Here is a 15,902-nt window from a genome sequence, read left to right on the forward strand (position 1 = left end):
CCATGTTCCATTGTCTGATGTGCTTTCACAAACAAAAGCCATTACAAGGTTATTCCCTGAAGGTTGGCTATAGTGAGATTCATTTGTGAAGAAAATGATGTAATTTTAATTCTGACGGAATAATTTGTTTTGATATTATGTAGCAAAGAGAAATACAGAGTGTGTGTCACGAATCTAAAAATCCATTCACAGGCTAGTCAAAACCCTTTTGATTTCCAGAGAAATTCAAAAGGATCTATAGTGTCAGCAGAAAAAATTCAGATAGAACAATAGCTGTAAACAAACCAAGCCATAGCTAAACAGTACATTTTCAGGGCAGCCGTCAGGGAAATTTCTCTTTATCCCCATCCTTCTGAACAATCCAAATTTAATTCTCCTCCAATTTACACTGTTTTGGGAACTCAGTAACTGATTACAATGGTGTAGTTATACATTTAGGGGTTGAGGCAAAGCCCATTGAACCAAATGAAAAGATTTTCATTTTCTTCACTGGTACCAAGTATCAAAGGGGTAGCCGTGTCAGTCTGTATCCATAAAAACAACGAGTCCGGTGGCACCTTAAAGACTAACAGATTTATTTGGGCATAAGATTTCATGGTTAAAAAACCCACTTCTTCAGGTCCATGCCTCTGAAGAAGCGGGTTTTCTACCCACAAAAGCTTATGCCCAAATAAATCCGTTAGTCTTTAAGGTGCCACCGGACTCCTTGTTATTTTCTTCACTGGAGTTTGGATCAGCATAAGTGAGAGTAGAATCAGGCCAGATTCCCCGGGTTCCAGATGTTCAATAGCTCCCCATTGATGGAATTTATTTTTCCCTCCTTTGTATATTTTTCTGTCATCTGCATTATCACTAGCTAAATATGTTATACTTTATATGGCACAGTCCACATCTTCTAGAGATTTTTGTGTGGCTCCTCCATTCACAAATGAATCCCAGCCACTCTGTTTTTTTCTGAATACCATGTTGAAAATCTAAGTTAGCAGGAAAGACTAGAAGATGTGATAGATGTTCTGAGAGCTAGAATGTGAGACATTTAAACATCTTGCTAGAAATGTCTATGTGGAAGAACACAAGACGTAGGAGAGGTGACATCACCTGCTATCATCTGTGGGATTGAGAGCAAAATGTCTACCAATCTGGAACTGAAATAATTATATTACTCCCAAAGGCCTGGATCCTGCAGTGTGTAGTGTCAGCAGATCCCCGCCCATTTATTTCAATGGGCCACCATGGATGCTTGCACACAGTAGTTGGCTGGAGTGGGGTCTACTGTGACTTCAGTGGGCTTTGGATCATGTCCTAGAACAGCCTGACCATTAAGAACAGCTGACCAGGTGCAACCCTGTTGTTCTTGGCAAAGCTAGCTGTGCCAAGAGACATCTCTGTCAGTGGCACGGGGTACTGCAGAAGGGAATGAAAAATGATTCTCAGCCACCAACAGGAATTTGGCAAGTCACCAAACAGCTCCACCCATCATTACAGAACAATCTATATAGGCTTGGGCTTCCTTTCATACTAATCAGCATGACACATGATGTTATGGGCTAGGCAGCACAGTGGGTGAGCGTAGTAGCTTTTCACCTCTTGAAAGTTGAGGTCACATCCTGGCATATGTCACAAGTGAAAATGAGAGGGGTGATCTCCACCCATTCCATAGAGGACATTAGTGTACATCCAGAAGGACCAGAGGGTGTGTCAGACATGGACACTCATCTTCCACTAAAGTCAGTGGCAGTTCTAAATTCACATCAGAGGGCACAGGACTGGAACATCAGGGATATTGCATGTGAAGACTGGAATTCTGCTTTATATAGGTTCTTATAGTACTCTCATCACTTTAGTATCTGAGAGCCTTCCAGTAGCGTATTAAGTGATGTGACTAGCATCTGTCAGGGGAGGATTAGTTTAGCAGTGGGTGGAAGCCTACAAAGAACATATCCAGAGTGTAAGTCACTCTTGCAAGATTTGTTAGTTCATTGCTTTTATGAAAGGTAACTTCACAAACACACAAGTTAAATGTTTTACAAAAAACACACATACTGTGCACACATGTTCAGCTACTGTGTAAAATCTGATTCACAAAACATTAAGGGATTGATTCAACACCCATTAAAGTCAATGGGAGTCTTTTGATGGACTTCAATGGGAGTTTGATTAGACCCTATTTGCTTTGGGTCCAATTATTATCCTGGTTACACTAACATAAATGCCGTAGCAGCGTCACCAAAATTGTTGGGAGTTACTCCTAATTTACACAGGTACAGCTGAGAGTTAGGAGTTGCCCACTGGTTAGGGAGGTAGTGTAGCGCACTGTACTTGAACTCAGGATCTCAGGGTTCTGCTCCCAGCTCTACCACTGGCCTGCTGGGTGACTTCAGGCAAGTCTCTTTGCATCTCAGTTTCTGCATCTGTAAAATGGGGACAATGATATTTACCTTGTTTGTAGATCACTTAGATGTATTATTATTTTGCGCAATTCTAGATCAAATTGTCCACTCTAGTATGGGAGGAGATGAAACCTCAGAAGCTCCACAAATATGATGGGGAAAAGACACCACAACAGATGATCTGCAAAGATGTTTTTTAAAATTTTCTCATATAGACTATGCTACAGACTAGGGACCGAATGGCTAGGCAGCAGTTCTGCAGAAAAGGACCTCGGGGTTACAGTGGACGAGAAGCTGGATATGAGTCAACAGTGTGCCCTTGTTGCCAAGAAAGCCAATGGCTTTTGGGCTGTATAATTATGGGCATTGTCAGCAGATCGAGGGATGTGATCGTTCCCCTCTATTCGACATTGGGGAGGCCTCATCTGGAGTACTGTGTCCAGTTTTGGGCCCCACACTACAAGAAGGATGTGGAAAAATTGGAAGATGTCCAGCGGAGGGCAACAAAAATGGTTAGAGGACTGGAACACATAACTTATGAGGAGAGGCTGAGGGAACTGGGATTGTTTAGTCTGCAGAAGAGAAGAATGAGGGGGGAATTGATAGCTGCTTTCAACTACCTGAAAGGGGGTTCCAAAGAGGATGGATCTAGACTGTTCTCAGTGGTAGCAGATGACAGAACAAGGAGTAATGGTCTCAAGTTGCAGTGGGGGAGGTTTAGGTTGGATATTAGGAAAAACCTTTTCACTAGGAGGGTGGTGAAGCACTGGAATGGGTTACCTAGGGAGGTGGTGGAATCTCCTTCCTTAGAAGTTTTTAAAGTCAGGCTTGACAAAGCCCTGGCTGGGATGATTTAGTTGGGGATTGGTCCTGCTTTGAGCAGGTGGTTGGACTAGATGGACCCTTCCAACCCTGATATTCTATGATTCTATGGCGTCAGACAGATGGATGCCAATGTATCGCTTTGATCAATTAAAGAAAACAAAAACCAGAACAACAAAACAAAACACTATCAGTGTATCTCTGTGTATAAAGACAGCACAAAATATGCAGGCGGGATCCACAGGGAAGTTTAGAAAGCAGCATTTTGCACTAACATTACTGACATGTCATGCAAGCCCACTGGCTAGGCACACAGGGGGAGCAGCAAAACAGCAAGGTGGTCAAGGACCAACCTCTTTTTTTTTTTTTTTTTTTTTAAAGAAAGGGAAATATTTTTAAAAAGGCTCAGATTCCCGTGGCTGATGCCTGATCCTAGAGTGACCCACAAGAGGAAAAATGTTAGTTCAGGTGGTGTTTGGAATCAGCCGCTCCTCTGTTCAAGGTTCCACTGCCTGCCCCAAACGTGCTGTATCACGTTTCCTGTTAACGCACTGGCATTGTCGATATTAAGGAATAAATTGAGATAATTGCTTTTAGGTGGACAGGAATAAGAAGGATCCACTAAGTGCCCTTGACTTTGCAGGTGACACTGTAGAGCTCTCTGTAAAGCTTTGCAAGTGCAAAAGGCAACTAAGATTCGCTGAGTTCAGAAAATCTGCTGTTAACTCAAAGGTGATTCATATCAGGGAAAGCATATTAGTAAGGAGGTGGAGGAGGTTTCTTCAGGAAAACAACATAAAGTAAAATGTTTCATTTGATAAGGCAGCCCAGTTACAGTGTGGAGATCAAAGGAGAGCTGAATTGGAGAAGTGAGGAATGCATTCCAACCTATAAAGATCAGGAGCAACAGGGAGATTAGTCTACAAATAATAAATGACACCTGTGTAACCTCAATGTTTTATACACATGCTTATTACAGCAGGAAAGCCAACCAGAGAGTGGGCTAGTGGGAGTTTTTGGCGGAGAGTGTTGGCTTTGAAGGATGCTTCCCTTGGGGTTCAGTCTAGTTAGAATGAGATGTACAGCACCCCCACTATCTGCATCAAAACTGCAGAGGGGACAAGAGATGTGAAATATGATCAGTGTTAGATGTTATGGTGAGGAGCTCTACAGAAAAGTGAGAGACCCAGAGTAAGGAAGAGATCACATCTGAGAATCTCATTTTAGTTTTAATCATTTTACAGTTTTTAAAAAAATGTAATGCTCTGAAAAACAAAGAACCCAGAAACCCAGGATTTTGTGAGGTGCTTAGATACCAGTGATTATAGCCATAATAGTAGACAGATTAAAAGACTTTTCCCCTAATTTAATCAAAATCCTGCTCTTATGCCTTCTACCTGACATAAGAACTTTATCAAGCACTGATTATAAGTGTGAAAATCTTCAGAATACATTTTAAACAGAGTTTTTGGAGATTTAGTCCTGATCTTCTTCTAATGTTAATGGTAGCTTCCTGGCTGAATCCTTAGGTAGTGTTTTCTAGTGGCAACAGCAGTTATGCAATCTCAATTTTTAAGAGGTGAAAGAAAATCAGAATGAAGTAGGCTTGCTTTTCAAACGGACCTTCATTTCAGATCTGCCTAATGTTATTTTTGATTTGTCCCTGTCTTCAGCTCCCAAATTCCAGCATACTGTATTTCAGTTATTTCACCCTTGTTTAATTTCCATTATTTCCTAGAGCTTCCAATTTACACCAGTGGGACAGGCCCGGCCAAAAGAGGCATACATCACACACTGACCAAGCCTAGGAGTGTGGTGTATCAATGGTCCCTGAATTAACACCAGAGGGCAGGCAAACAATGCAAGAAAGAAACTGAAGCAAACAAGGGATCCTGCTGCTTCTATACAGTTTAGCATTATGGAGTCATGATGTCATGGTCATGCTGGGAGTTCATCGCTAACACAAATTGCCACAGGAAGCATTTTGTCAAAATTTCAATATCAGCGTAGTCACAGCATATATAGAGAGCAGCTTTATTTAATTCGGAGATAACATTAGTTGAGTAGAATGTTAAATTAGGGTAACAGTCTCCAGCTTCTGTATAAATGCTTAAAGGAAGCCAACACATCTCTGGAAGCCCAACATCAAAGGGAATACATTTCACAGTGTATTCATTTTTTAAGCAACCCATAGCATATAACATAAGAAATATAATGAATCCAGGAAGAGCTCTGTACACCCTAATTGTGTCTTAGCCCTTATACAGATCTTTCTATTTTCCAAATACTAATTTATTAAGGGCTAAATTGTATCTATTTTGCATAGCCCTGAGCAGTACTAAGCTACCCCATGCTAGAGGGACCACAGGTGACATCTGACCTTGAGGGGTAGTGACTCCAGCATCCAGAGAACACTCAAAACGCAACACACTTAAGACATGCAGCATACCTCACCTCCTATCCCCCGATGTGTGTAGCAAACTTTACTGACTGGCATATAGGCAGGGAGGAAGCATGTTTCCAACTACATCTCGTCCCCTCTTTTGGGTTCTGTATTACATGGTGGAGGGTCTTGGTATTAACTCTGTGCTCCCTTGATCAGAGGGGCTGCAAATCTGCCCAGAACCTTATGTGGGAGTATAACACAAAGGGAGTTTCCTCTTCCCCAAAGTTTAAGACTATTCATATCCAGGGTTTTGGTTTAGCCTATTACAAGATGCGGGTCCTGCCACTTAATTTGAATTTGGATCCTGATTCAGATCATTATCATCAAGGCACCTCCCAAAGGGATGTAGTCTCCTTGCAGATCAAGCACCACTGGGATCAATCTCTAGCTAGGTCCTTAGAACAATCTGGCTGGATGTTCAGTCTATGTCCATCACTGGCCATCTCACTGCATCACCAAATCTTTTGGTGACCATGTGATCTTGATCTGAGCAGCTGCATTCCTTGGTAAACAGGTTTTGTAATTTGTTGGTCTTCCTCCTATTATATCCATACCAGGAAAGCTGGCGAAATTGAACTAGTGCTGATGGACATCCATTGCTGGGTTTGGCTACAAATATCCTCATTGCTGACTGTGTCCTACCACTTAATATGGAGCTGAAATGGCCAAGACTTTCTCTGCCACTGAGGAAAAAATGCCCAATGAAAACTTGTGAAAGGGCCATTCCTGTATCCTGAGTGTTGGCAGCATATGTAAAATTGGGCCTGGGATGTTCAAACTTTGTCCGAAACAGCTAAGCCACTCTCCTCGTCAAGCTGTTGAAAAGTCTGAAGGTTGATATCTGTGCCTTATCTGAAGCATGCTGCCCAGAACCACCGAAAAAAAAGAGTTGAGGACTGTACGTTTTTGTTCTCATGCTGCCCTCAGGGGTTGCTTGAGCAGAGTGGCTATTGTACTTTCACCCAGTGCCCAAACAGAACTGCAGCTGTGGCGGATAATTCATGAGCAATTTATCCTAACTGGGGTACTAAATACTAAATCCCCAAATTTCAGAGATGTTCAGATCTGGGATAATTCCATCTTAGTAAAGACAAAAGATTCCAGTATTAAAAATACTAAATATAAATAGATATAATGTAAACATGTACTACTGTATTATTAAAGTAAATTATTGTAACCACTTTGAGAGCACTTTCTTCTCTAACAGCCATATCCCCTACTCAACCCTTGTTCAGGAAAACTCTTACTGACGTCTACTGACAAAAGATTGAGTCAGGAGGCCCTTAGTATTTGACCCTAACTTTTTATGGAACCATTCTCTCATAGCTGTTATCAGGTGCTTAAAGGAAGTAGCTGCAGACTTACGGGAAGGGTTATGGAAAGTATCAGTTTATCTTTAAATCTTGCAACCTTTAAAATTCTTTCAGATGTGGATATCCAAACCAGTGAAACAGATCAGTGCTGACAGGATCACTGACATACACACTTCCTTCCTTGTGAATCTCAGTTCATGCATGTGATGGCTAATACACAAAAAAAAGATCCCTCTAGGCAGGACAGAAGTTTTAGTATATTCATCTTTCTTGGGCATAGCAGGAGTTTCAGACGAGTAATTCCAATGATATAGACAGCATGGGCCTGTGACAGTTTCTGGTTTTGTGGGCACTATTTTATGCCTATGAGTAACTGCACTTGCATTTTTTAGTAATGAGCTGTGAATGCAAGCGTTGGTTCGTTCTCTGGTCCAAATTGTCAAATGTGGCTTCTACTTTTGGGTACCTCAAATTCTGGATGGCAGTTAGAGACACTTAGTGCCTGATTTCTGAATCTCACCTCCCATGCTCAGCCCTGGGTATTTCTGGTTGGGCAACCATAAACTGCGGCGTCATTCCAAATTAAAGGTCTCGATTGAAAATCTGGATCAAAATGTCTACCTGTTTGCATGTACATAAAAGGGTGGGCTGCCCCCTTATGAGCCAGGGGCTGGGTGTTCCCTACAAAGGGCTGAGAGAGCTCCACTGAAAGGGGAGCTATTGAAAGGAAGTAGGTTTCTGTGGCTGGGCCAGGAATAGGAGATAGAAGAGCAAAGGAAAAGGCCTCAGGGGTAATGCAGCCTGTGTTGGTCAGAGGAATAGCGTTTTGTGTTTCTGTGAGTTTTGTGTTCGAACTGATAAACTGTGCCCTGCGGCATGGGCCTGAAAGAGACTTTGGGCATGACATTAGTCCTTCCTGGGTTGGGCAGACAAGCAGCTTATAATGTGCTCGTATTTATCACAGATGTCTAATAACTATTGGTTCCTGCAGACAGCTGAGAAAAAAATGGGGTGGGGTGGGAATAAAGGAGAAATGGGGGATGACCAGAACACATAGGAGTGAGAGATGGACTGAAAGGAAGAGCAAAAATTAGATAGTGAATTATTGCCTGAGACAGAGGCAACATCAGGCCATAAAATATGTACATGGTTTACTCTGTCACGTAATCAGTTTCTCACAGCAATGTATGATTGTGTAGGATCATGGATAGGAAGGGAAAAGGCCCATAAGACAATCTCTATTAAGATGTGGATTACTCCACAAAGAAGCTTGAGAACTTTTGTTCTCGTGCTCCGTCCAGTCTATCTTTATATGTCTCGAGCTACACAGGGCTCCCACCTCTCTCCTCTCCTCCCCAACGTGGAGCTGGCTCTCTTCTCTACACATGGTTAGGCTGGTCCAAATTTTTCCAATTCAATATTTAATTTTATTTTTAAATGTGGGAAATTTGTCATTAAAAATGATCCTTTTTTTGACCACCTACAGAGTAGGTCAACCATTTTGTCAGTATTTGAAATATTAATTAAATTATAAATTTTGAAATAAAGAAGTGGTTTTTTTTTTTCAATTTTCCAACTTTTTTCCCCTCAGGGCCTAGGGCAGGGGTGGCCAACCTGTGGCTCCGGAGCCACATGCGGCTCTTCGGAAGTTAATATGCGGCTCCTTGTATAGGCACCGACTCCAGGGCTGGAGCTACAGGTGCCAATTTTCCAATGTGCCGGGGGGTGCTCACTGCTCAATCCCTGGCTCTGCCACAGGCCCTGCCCCTTCCCACCCCCTTCTCTGAGCCCCTGTGCCCTCGCTCCTCCCCCCCACCCAGAGCCTTCTGCATGCCACAAAACAGCTGATCGGGAGTTGCGGGGAGGGAGAGGGAGGTGCTGATCGGTGAGGCTGCTGGTGGGTGGGAGGCACTGGGAGCGGGCTTGGGGACAGACTGATAGGGGGCTGCTGACATATTACTGTGGCTCTTTGGCAATGTACATTGGTAAATTCTGGCTCTTTCTCAGCCTCAGGTTGGCCACCCCTGGCCTAGCGGATTACTACTGAGAAGTATTTCCTGATTTAAGCTTTACTTTTTCCTCCCATCAATCAGTTTTTCACCAGAATAGCTTAAAATTTATGACAACTAATTACTTATGTTACTTTAAAATAACTTATATTAATGACAGAGTCAAAATCAATGGTCACATCTAAGGGAACAGAATTTTATCAAAACCAAAGTCTGTAAGATATAGCAAAACAGAGAAACACAAGATTTAAACAACATGTATCATCATCATTTAATAGTCATCAGAAAAAAGTACTCTGCTATTTATGAAGTGTTGGTGTCTCAGAGAGGATCTCCACCTACACATGGAAATATAGCCAGGAGGAGCCCAGAGTGGGAGAGACCATCAGGAAATAGACAGTCTGGGCACAATGTTATCTCAGAGAAACGGAAGAGTTATATATAAAAAGGGGTAGGTAGAAGTCTGAGCTGTCAACATGAAGGAGGGTTAAGAGGATAATTTAAAACATCCTGAAAGGAAAATACAAGTTACCCATTCAGAAACATAATATATGGTCATTGAGTAAAAATAGAAGTATATAATTAAAGAGACACTTACTGTACCAGGCCGGGGGTATGGGATACGTCCTTCGTATTGTACCCATCTATGATCCACACTTTCTTTGTGAGCGTAAGGGCCATTGAAAACAGCTCGGATATCAGCCATGCTGTACACACAAACTGCGGAGCCCTTGAATACAGAGCTGAAAGAAATGAAGCATGTTTATAATCACATTTTAAAATCTTCAGTATAGGCCTGATCCAAAGCTCACTGAAGACAGTTAAAAGTCCTCTGATTTTGATGGACTTTGGATCAAGTCCCATACCTGAGAATTATTATAACTGAGGGTGGTGCTAATTATGTACAGTATAGATTATATCTTTGGCTTGAAAACTCTCATACATAATATAACTGTGAATTACAGTTTAAAACTTTGGTTCGCTGGAGACTAGGTTTGTTAACCTTTTGGCCATACTGAAAAAAACGTCTTTTATCTTGGTGGGTGAAGGGATCCAGAGACCTCTTATTCCTTATTATGATTAGGACTTTGGGGTGTGTATTTTAGAGATTGAAGGACAGCCCATTACATTCAGTTTGTATTTAACATTCTGTGTTTTAATTCTTGTTCAGGCAATCAGAGTATTAGAGAGGCATGTGTAGGAGCATTGTAAACCAAAAATAAATAAATAAAATGTTATGTGTCTTTTCTAACAAAGACAGTTGAATTATCTAACCAAAACCAAGCCATAGGCAAACGTGTTAATCTTACACTTTGTGTGACGAAACGGACATTCATTCACTTCTGTATAGCTTCAGTGGCTATGTAATCTTCTAAGGGAAGATCCTATAACTGGGTTCAATTTTTGTCAGTTTATTGGCTGAATTGTATGAAGGTTCCAAGAGGCTTTGTTGCATACGGCACACATCCTATTGATATTATATTCATACTGTTCTTATAGTTGACATTTATAGTGTCTTTCATACTTTGCACACTGGACTGAGACCCAGGGACCTAAGCTCTACTCCTGGCTCTGCCACTAATCAACTGTGTGACCTGGACAACTCAAGTTATTTCTCTATGTCACTCTCCTGCTTTGACACCTCCCCCTTTGGTTGGTCTATTTAGATTATAAATTCTTCAGGATGAGGACTCGTTTACTATGTGAATGCTCTGAGTCTAGCCCAAAGGCACCCTAATATTGGTTAGGGCCTTTGTGTGCTACTGTAATGCAAATCAATAATCAAGACTACTACAAACTGATATAGAAATTATATCTAGAATGATTGAATTCCATTCCATCTGCAACAGGTAGATTACATGACACACAAAACCTACATTAAACATTATTAAGATGTGGAGTCAAATACTCAAAAGTTAGGATGCCAGAGGTAAGATTGCCAGTGCAAACTTAACTCACCCCCTTGTGTGTATACATTCTGATACCGTCTCTAATTACAGGATCACACACTATTTTACCCACAGGACTTCTGCCTCATTCCGTTCACAGGATGGAGGGTGCTCACTTAATCAGCAGTTATTCAATATCTTGTTGTAACCTTATTGTTCAATGTGTGGCCCCATTTACTGCACACTATTCAAACCATGCTCTGAAAATAGAATTATTAATTTCCTCATTGGATTTTCTATGACGTTCTTCGCTATAATATCTGAGTACTACACAAACATTAATTAATCTTCCAACCCCACTCCCCTCCTGTGAGGTGAGAAGGTATTATCTTATTACCATCCCCACCTATTATTCTGATGTGTCACTCTAAAGCATTGGTTCTCAAAGCCGGTCCACCGCTTGTTCAGGGAAAGCCCCTGGCATGCTGGACCGGTTTGTTTACCTGCCGTGTCCGCAGGTTTGGCCGATCGCGGCTCCCATTGGCCGCGGTTCGCCGCTCCAAGCCAATGGGGGCTCCGGGAAGGGCAGCCAGCACGTCCCTTGGCCCGCGCCGCTTCCCGCAGCCCCCGTTGGCCTGGAGCAGCGAACCGCGGCCAGTGGGAGCCGCGATTGGCCGAACCTGCAGACGCGGCAGGTAAACAAACCGGTCCGGCCCGCCAGAGACTTTCCCTGAACAAGCGGCGGACCGGCTTTGAGAACCACTGCTCTAAAGTGCTTTATTGTGAAAAGTGACCAACAGCATATTGTTTGATCTCACAAGATAATCAGGGTCTGGCAGCAGAGGAGAATGAATTTATTTCAAAAGGAGCGCGGTTGGGTACTCTGAAAGCTAATCAACTTTTTTTTTTAATTTTGAAATTCAACATCTTGAAGATTTTTGTGAAAAATTCACCTGTTTCTCAACTGACTCTTTTTTTAAAATTAGGGCACTTATTTAGATGCCTACATAAGGACTATGAAGCATAACTTAAGGCACACATTTTGGAAAATATTGGCCTAGGGGAATAGAGGTCATTCCTGCAGGTCTTATTCTGGCAAACTCCCTTTGCCTTTAAGAGGTTTTTGCCTGAGTGAGGCCTTCAGGATTGGATTCCAGGGGCAAATGTGACCCTACACATACCTTGTAGTAGTGAAGACTCCATACACTAGAGGGTTTCTCTCATCTCTTGTGGAAAGTAAGAAAATATCTTCTGTAATGGGAAAAGTTTCTTTTTATTAAACAGCCTATAAACATTTTCATATTTACCACCCTATCATTTGGAGCTTTGTAAACATACAATTAATTCTTATGTTTGTTTGATTTTGAATTTTTTGTCCTGTGAATTTTGCTGAAGTTTTGAGTTCTGCCATCTGCTGTATTCCACCTGGAATCAGCTGAACTTCTCCCTAAATGGGAAAAGCCAAGTAAAAGTAACAGGGCATAATTCTGATCACACCTACACCAGCTGTATACCAGGAGTAAAGTCAGTGGAGTTGCTCACAGTATAAAACTGGTGTGAGTGAGATCAGAACACTGCCCTGAGTTTCTGTAAATCCAAAACACAGAGCAGATTACAGAACAAAATAGTAAAGATCAGTTCAACTTACGTAGCTCATCAAAGTATGTGTCTGCTCCCTCAGGGCCAGGTATCGAGCACACCAGTCTTGCTTTCAGGAAAGTTGTCCACTTGTTTATTAGGCTCCGTTGACCTCCCATATCATTCTAATATTTTTAAAAAAAGTTTTGCTTAATGACTAAATAAGGCAATTTTACATAAGTATCTAAAATATCTGCTGATCCCATTCTGAGCAGTGTTTTACAGGGTGTATTTCTAGTCTGCCCTTTCTATATTTAAAGTAGAAGATGGATTAATGGGAAATGTTTAACACAAACAGATATCTCACAAGAAATGCTTAAGATTGCAGGTGCAGGAAGACTTGCTGTATTTAAGGCTGCAGAGTGGTTTTCTTTGTAACCTCATTTTTAGTTGCTCATAGCCTTGGGACTTTGAACTTTGGCGCTGAAACTTAAATGGTTTATTATTATCCCAATTGTGATTGTATTCTTTTACTCCTTGTGCAGAAAAAAGCCTAGTTTGAACAAAAAAGCTAAAACAAAACAAAACAAAACCCTTCAGAACCCCCCCCCCTTTTTCTTTTTTCTTTTTTTTTTTTTTTTTTTTACAGTTTATTTGGTCAAACTAGTCATTTTTCAAAAAAATACATTTTTCCCCATTATACAAAAATCTGTTTGCAAAGTTTCTTTGAACAACTCCACAGCTGAAATGCCCAAAGCCACACCTCTCCCAGCATGTGGTCTCTTCTTGTCAAGAGAGAGTCATTCTGGAATTAATGGTTCTCTAGGAATTTTTTTACATACAGAATAATGGTGCAGATCATCTGGGGCGGAGGTCCCAAAGACAAATTACTGTACCTACCAATTGTTCTACAAATATACATATGCAAAAAGAAAAGGAGGACTTGTGGCACCTTAGAGACTAACCAATTTATTTGAGCATGAGCTTTCGTGAGCTACAGCTCACTTCATCAGATGTTTACCGTGGAAACATCTGATGAAGTGAGCTGTAGCTCACGAAAGCTCATGCTCAAATAAATTGGTTAGTCTCTAAGGTGCCACAAGTACTCCTTTTCTTTTTGCGAATACAGACTAACACGGCTGTTCCTCTGAAACCTAAATATACATATGCTATTAGTTATGTGTACACAGTTCACAGGGAGGTTTGTGGGAGGGCAAAATTTGGTCAAATTACTATAACCTACGTTCTTGGTGAAGTATTCTGCTAAATTCCATTCTAGACCATTTCCTCTGAGCTACCCTTATAGCCCTAACAATCAATGCTCAAAGGTTTGGGGATTTTCTAAAGTATCAAGTATAAAACAAATGGGATACCATGGAAAAAAAACCTGTTTCTGAAATATTAATATGCTTAACAAAATATACTCATCAGCTGTCAAAAAATGAAAAAAAGGAGTTGAGTCTGGAATGAAGTTTTAAATTTTTAAGGAGTCGACTGTAAGCACTTAGTGACTGAATGATAACTATTACAGACATCCAGGAGCGTGGTCTTAAATGTCAAAGTTCACTTTGCAAGGAGCTGCTTTTCTCTGGTAATGCACTCTCAGCTGACTAACTGTTGACTTCTCTTTTTTCCCCAGTATTTGTTCCTTTTAAATATTTTTAGCTCAGTTTCTAATTTTTTTTTTTTTTGTAATTATTACCTTTTGAATCAAAGTTCTTACAAGAACTGTCACCTCTCTGCTTATTTTTCTAAAATCCTTCACAGCCTGCAGGTTTGCATCTAGCCAACAGATTTATTATACAGGTGTCAAAATTAGCAGCCTTACGTGACTAGTAAAGTATGCTCTGTACATGTGTGTTGTGTTTGGAGGTGCAACAGCTGAGCATTCTGGCACAAGCAACGAAACATACGTAAACAGTAAATAGCTCTGAGCTTTTCATGCATCTGGCAATTCTGTTCAGCTAAATTACATCTATCTTTTCCACCAGAGTCCCCTTATCGGCTCACTAGTTGATGCTGCACGTTTTCAAAAGACTGCAAGGAGTTTCTAAATGTCTGTCTGGTATTTGGAGTGACGTTGGGGAAGCAGGGGAACGCCTGAGAGAAGAATCTAGAGACATTCCGTTGCCACTACAGACCGGAAACGTGGCTCCCAATCCTTAAGTCCGATCAAGCAAAGCTCTGAAACACCAACTTAATGGTAAACACAGTAGTAGCCCAATTCATTTCCTAAGGTGAAGCACATGCTTAAGTACTTTGATCAGTGACTCAGCAAGCAGCTGAACCTGTGCTACTCATTGCCAGTAATATTTTATTTCACCGACTGACACAAGGAGGAAGGTCAGCATCTTGTGACCTGCCGGCTGCACCTGGACTCTCATCAAGTGCTCTACAAAGTAACCACAGGGTGAACATGTCGGGTACAGAAATTACATATGGAAAAGCCGTTCCACCCATAACATCCTCTGCCCTCCAGCAGCAGCTCCTACCCTTCCAGGCACGCCTGGGTGGAAGAGGCAGTGAGACACAAAAAGGGCAAGGCACAGGAGAGACACAGGGGAATGGTTGTTTTTGAAAACATCAGTACCTAGCGAACACTCAGCTCTACATCTCTTTTCTCTCATATCTGAATGATGCAGGTTCTTTGCTTTTCTAATTTTGGACACCTCCCAGCTCTTGGATTCTCAGGTAACACAGTAGCTACTACTGCTTTCGATATCTGCGCTTAGCTGTGTAAGCACGACCTTTCCTCCTGGATGCAGACTTCGCCACACCACTTCTAACTACCTCAGCCCTCGCAATTTGCTTAGAAATTTCAGCTACAACAGAACATGCTTATCTATCTGCTGATGGGAGCGCACTGACATCAGCACAATAGTGCCCTGTGAACCACATAAACGTCCCATTTCAATTCACTGTATTGGTTCTGACCTGGGCCTAATCTAGGAATGTGTTACGTTAGAACATACCTCTCTTCCTATTCAAACCCTACAACATCTGAGGCACGTTTGCTGACAGTCCCTAGATCCTCCTGAGTGAGGGCCGAAGGTATGGAGCTTTTGGTAAATGATCCCCAGTCCATCATAGCATCTTTACAGGCCTATAGAGTCCTGTCTATAGCACATCTTGGCCAAACATCTGCTTGACGCTTCAGTGACACATGGAAGGGGAGCTATTTTATTTTGTCTGTCTTTCGTGGATGGTTTGATTTAATATCTCACTGCACTTAATCACTGTCAGGTGCTCAGACGCAACCTCAATGGGTAGCAGATCCCACTAAATTAATATAATGAAACCTTCAGAGGCGAGGTGAGCAGTAGATTGGAAAGAGGGTGAAAGAGAAGGGACGGGAAAAGAGAGAGAAAATTAAGAAAGGGAAATTCAAAGTACGGGGGTGGAGGTGGGGTGGTGAAGCCTAGGAGAGGAGGAGACTATGCAGGTAGGAGAATAAC

The 15,902-nt window shown here is 41.7% G+C and overlaps 1 protein-coding gene across 4 annotated transcripts in view; it reads right to left on the reverse strand.

The window, feature by feature from the left end:
• Positions 1–15,902, reverse strand: part of LOC125630489 (semaphorin-3D) — a 199,755-nt gene that overhangs the window by 37,621 nt on the left and 146,232 nt on the right. For all 4 annotated transcript variants that reach the window (XM_075124521.1, XM_075124522.1, XM_075124520.1 and 1 more), the window contains 3 exons: positions 12,518–12,632; positions 12,051–12,120; positions 9,579–9,723 (listed from right to left, as the gene is read on the reverse strand). In XM_075124521.1, coding sequence (XP_074980622.1) covers positions 9,579–9,723; positions 12,051–12,120; positions 12,518–12,632 — 330 coding nt within the window. The remainder of the gene's footprint in view (positions 1–9,578; positions 9,724–12,050; positions 12,121–12,517; positions 12,633–15,902) is intronic.

This window comes from Caretta caretta, chromosome 1 (assembly GCF_965140235.1).
Source record: "Caretta caretta isolate rCarCar2 chromosome 1, rCarCar1.hap1, whole genome shotgun sequence".
NCBI classification, from domain to species: domain Eukaryota; kingdom Metazoa; phylum Chordata; order Testudines; family Cheloniidae; genus Caretta; species Caretta caretta.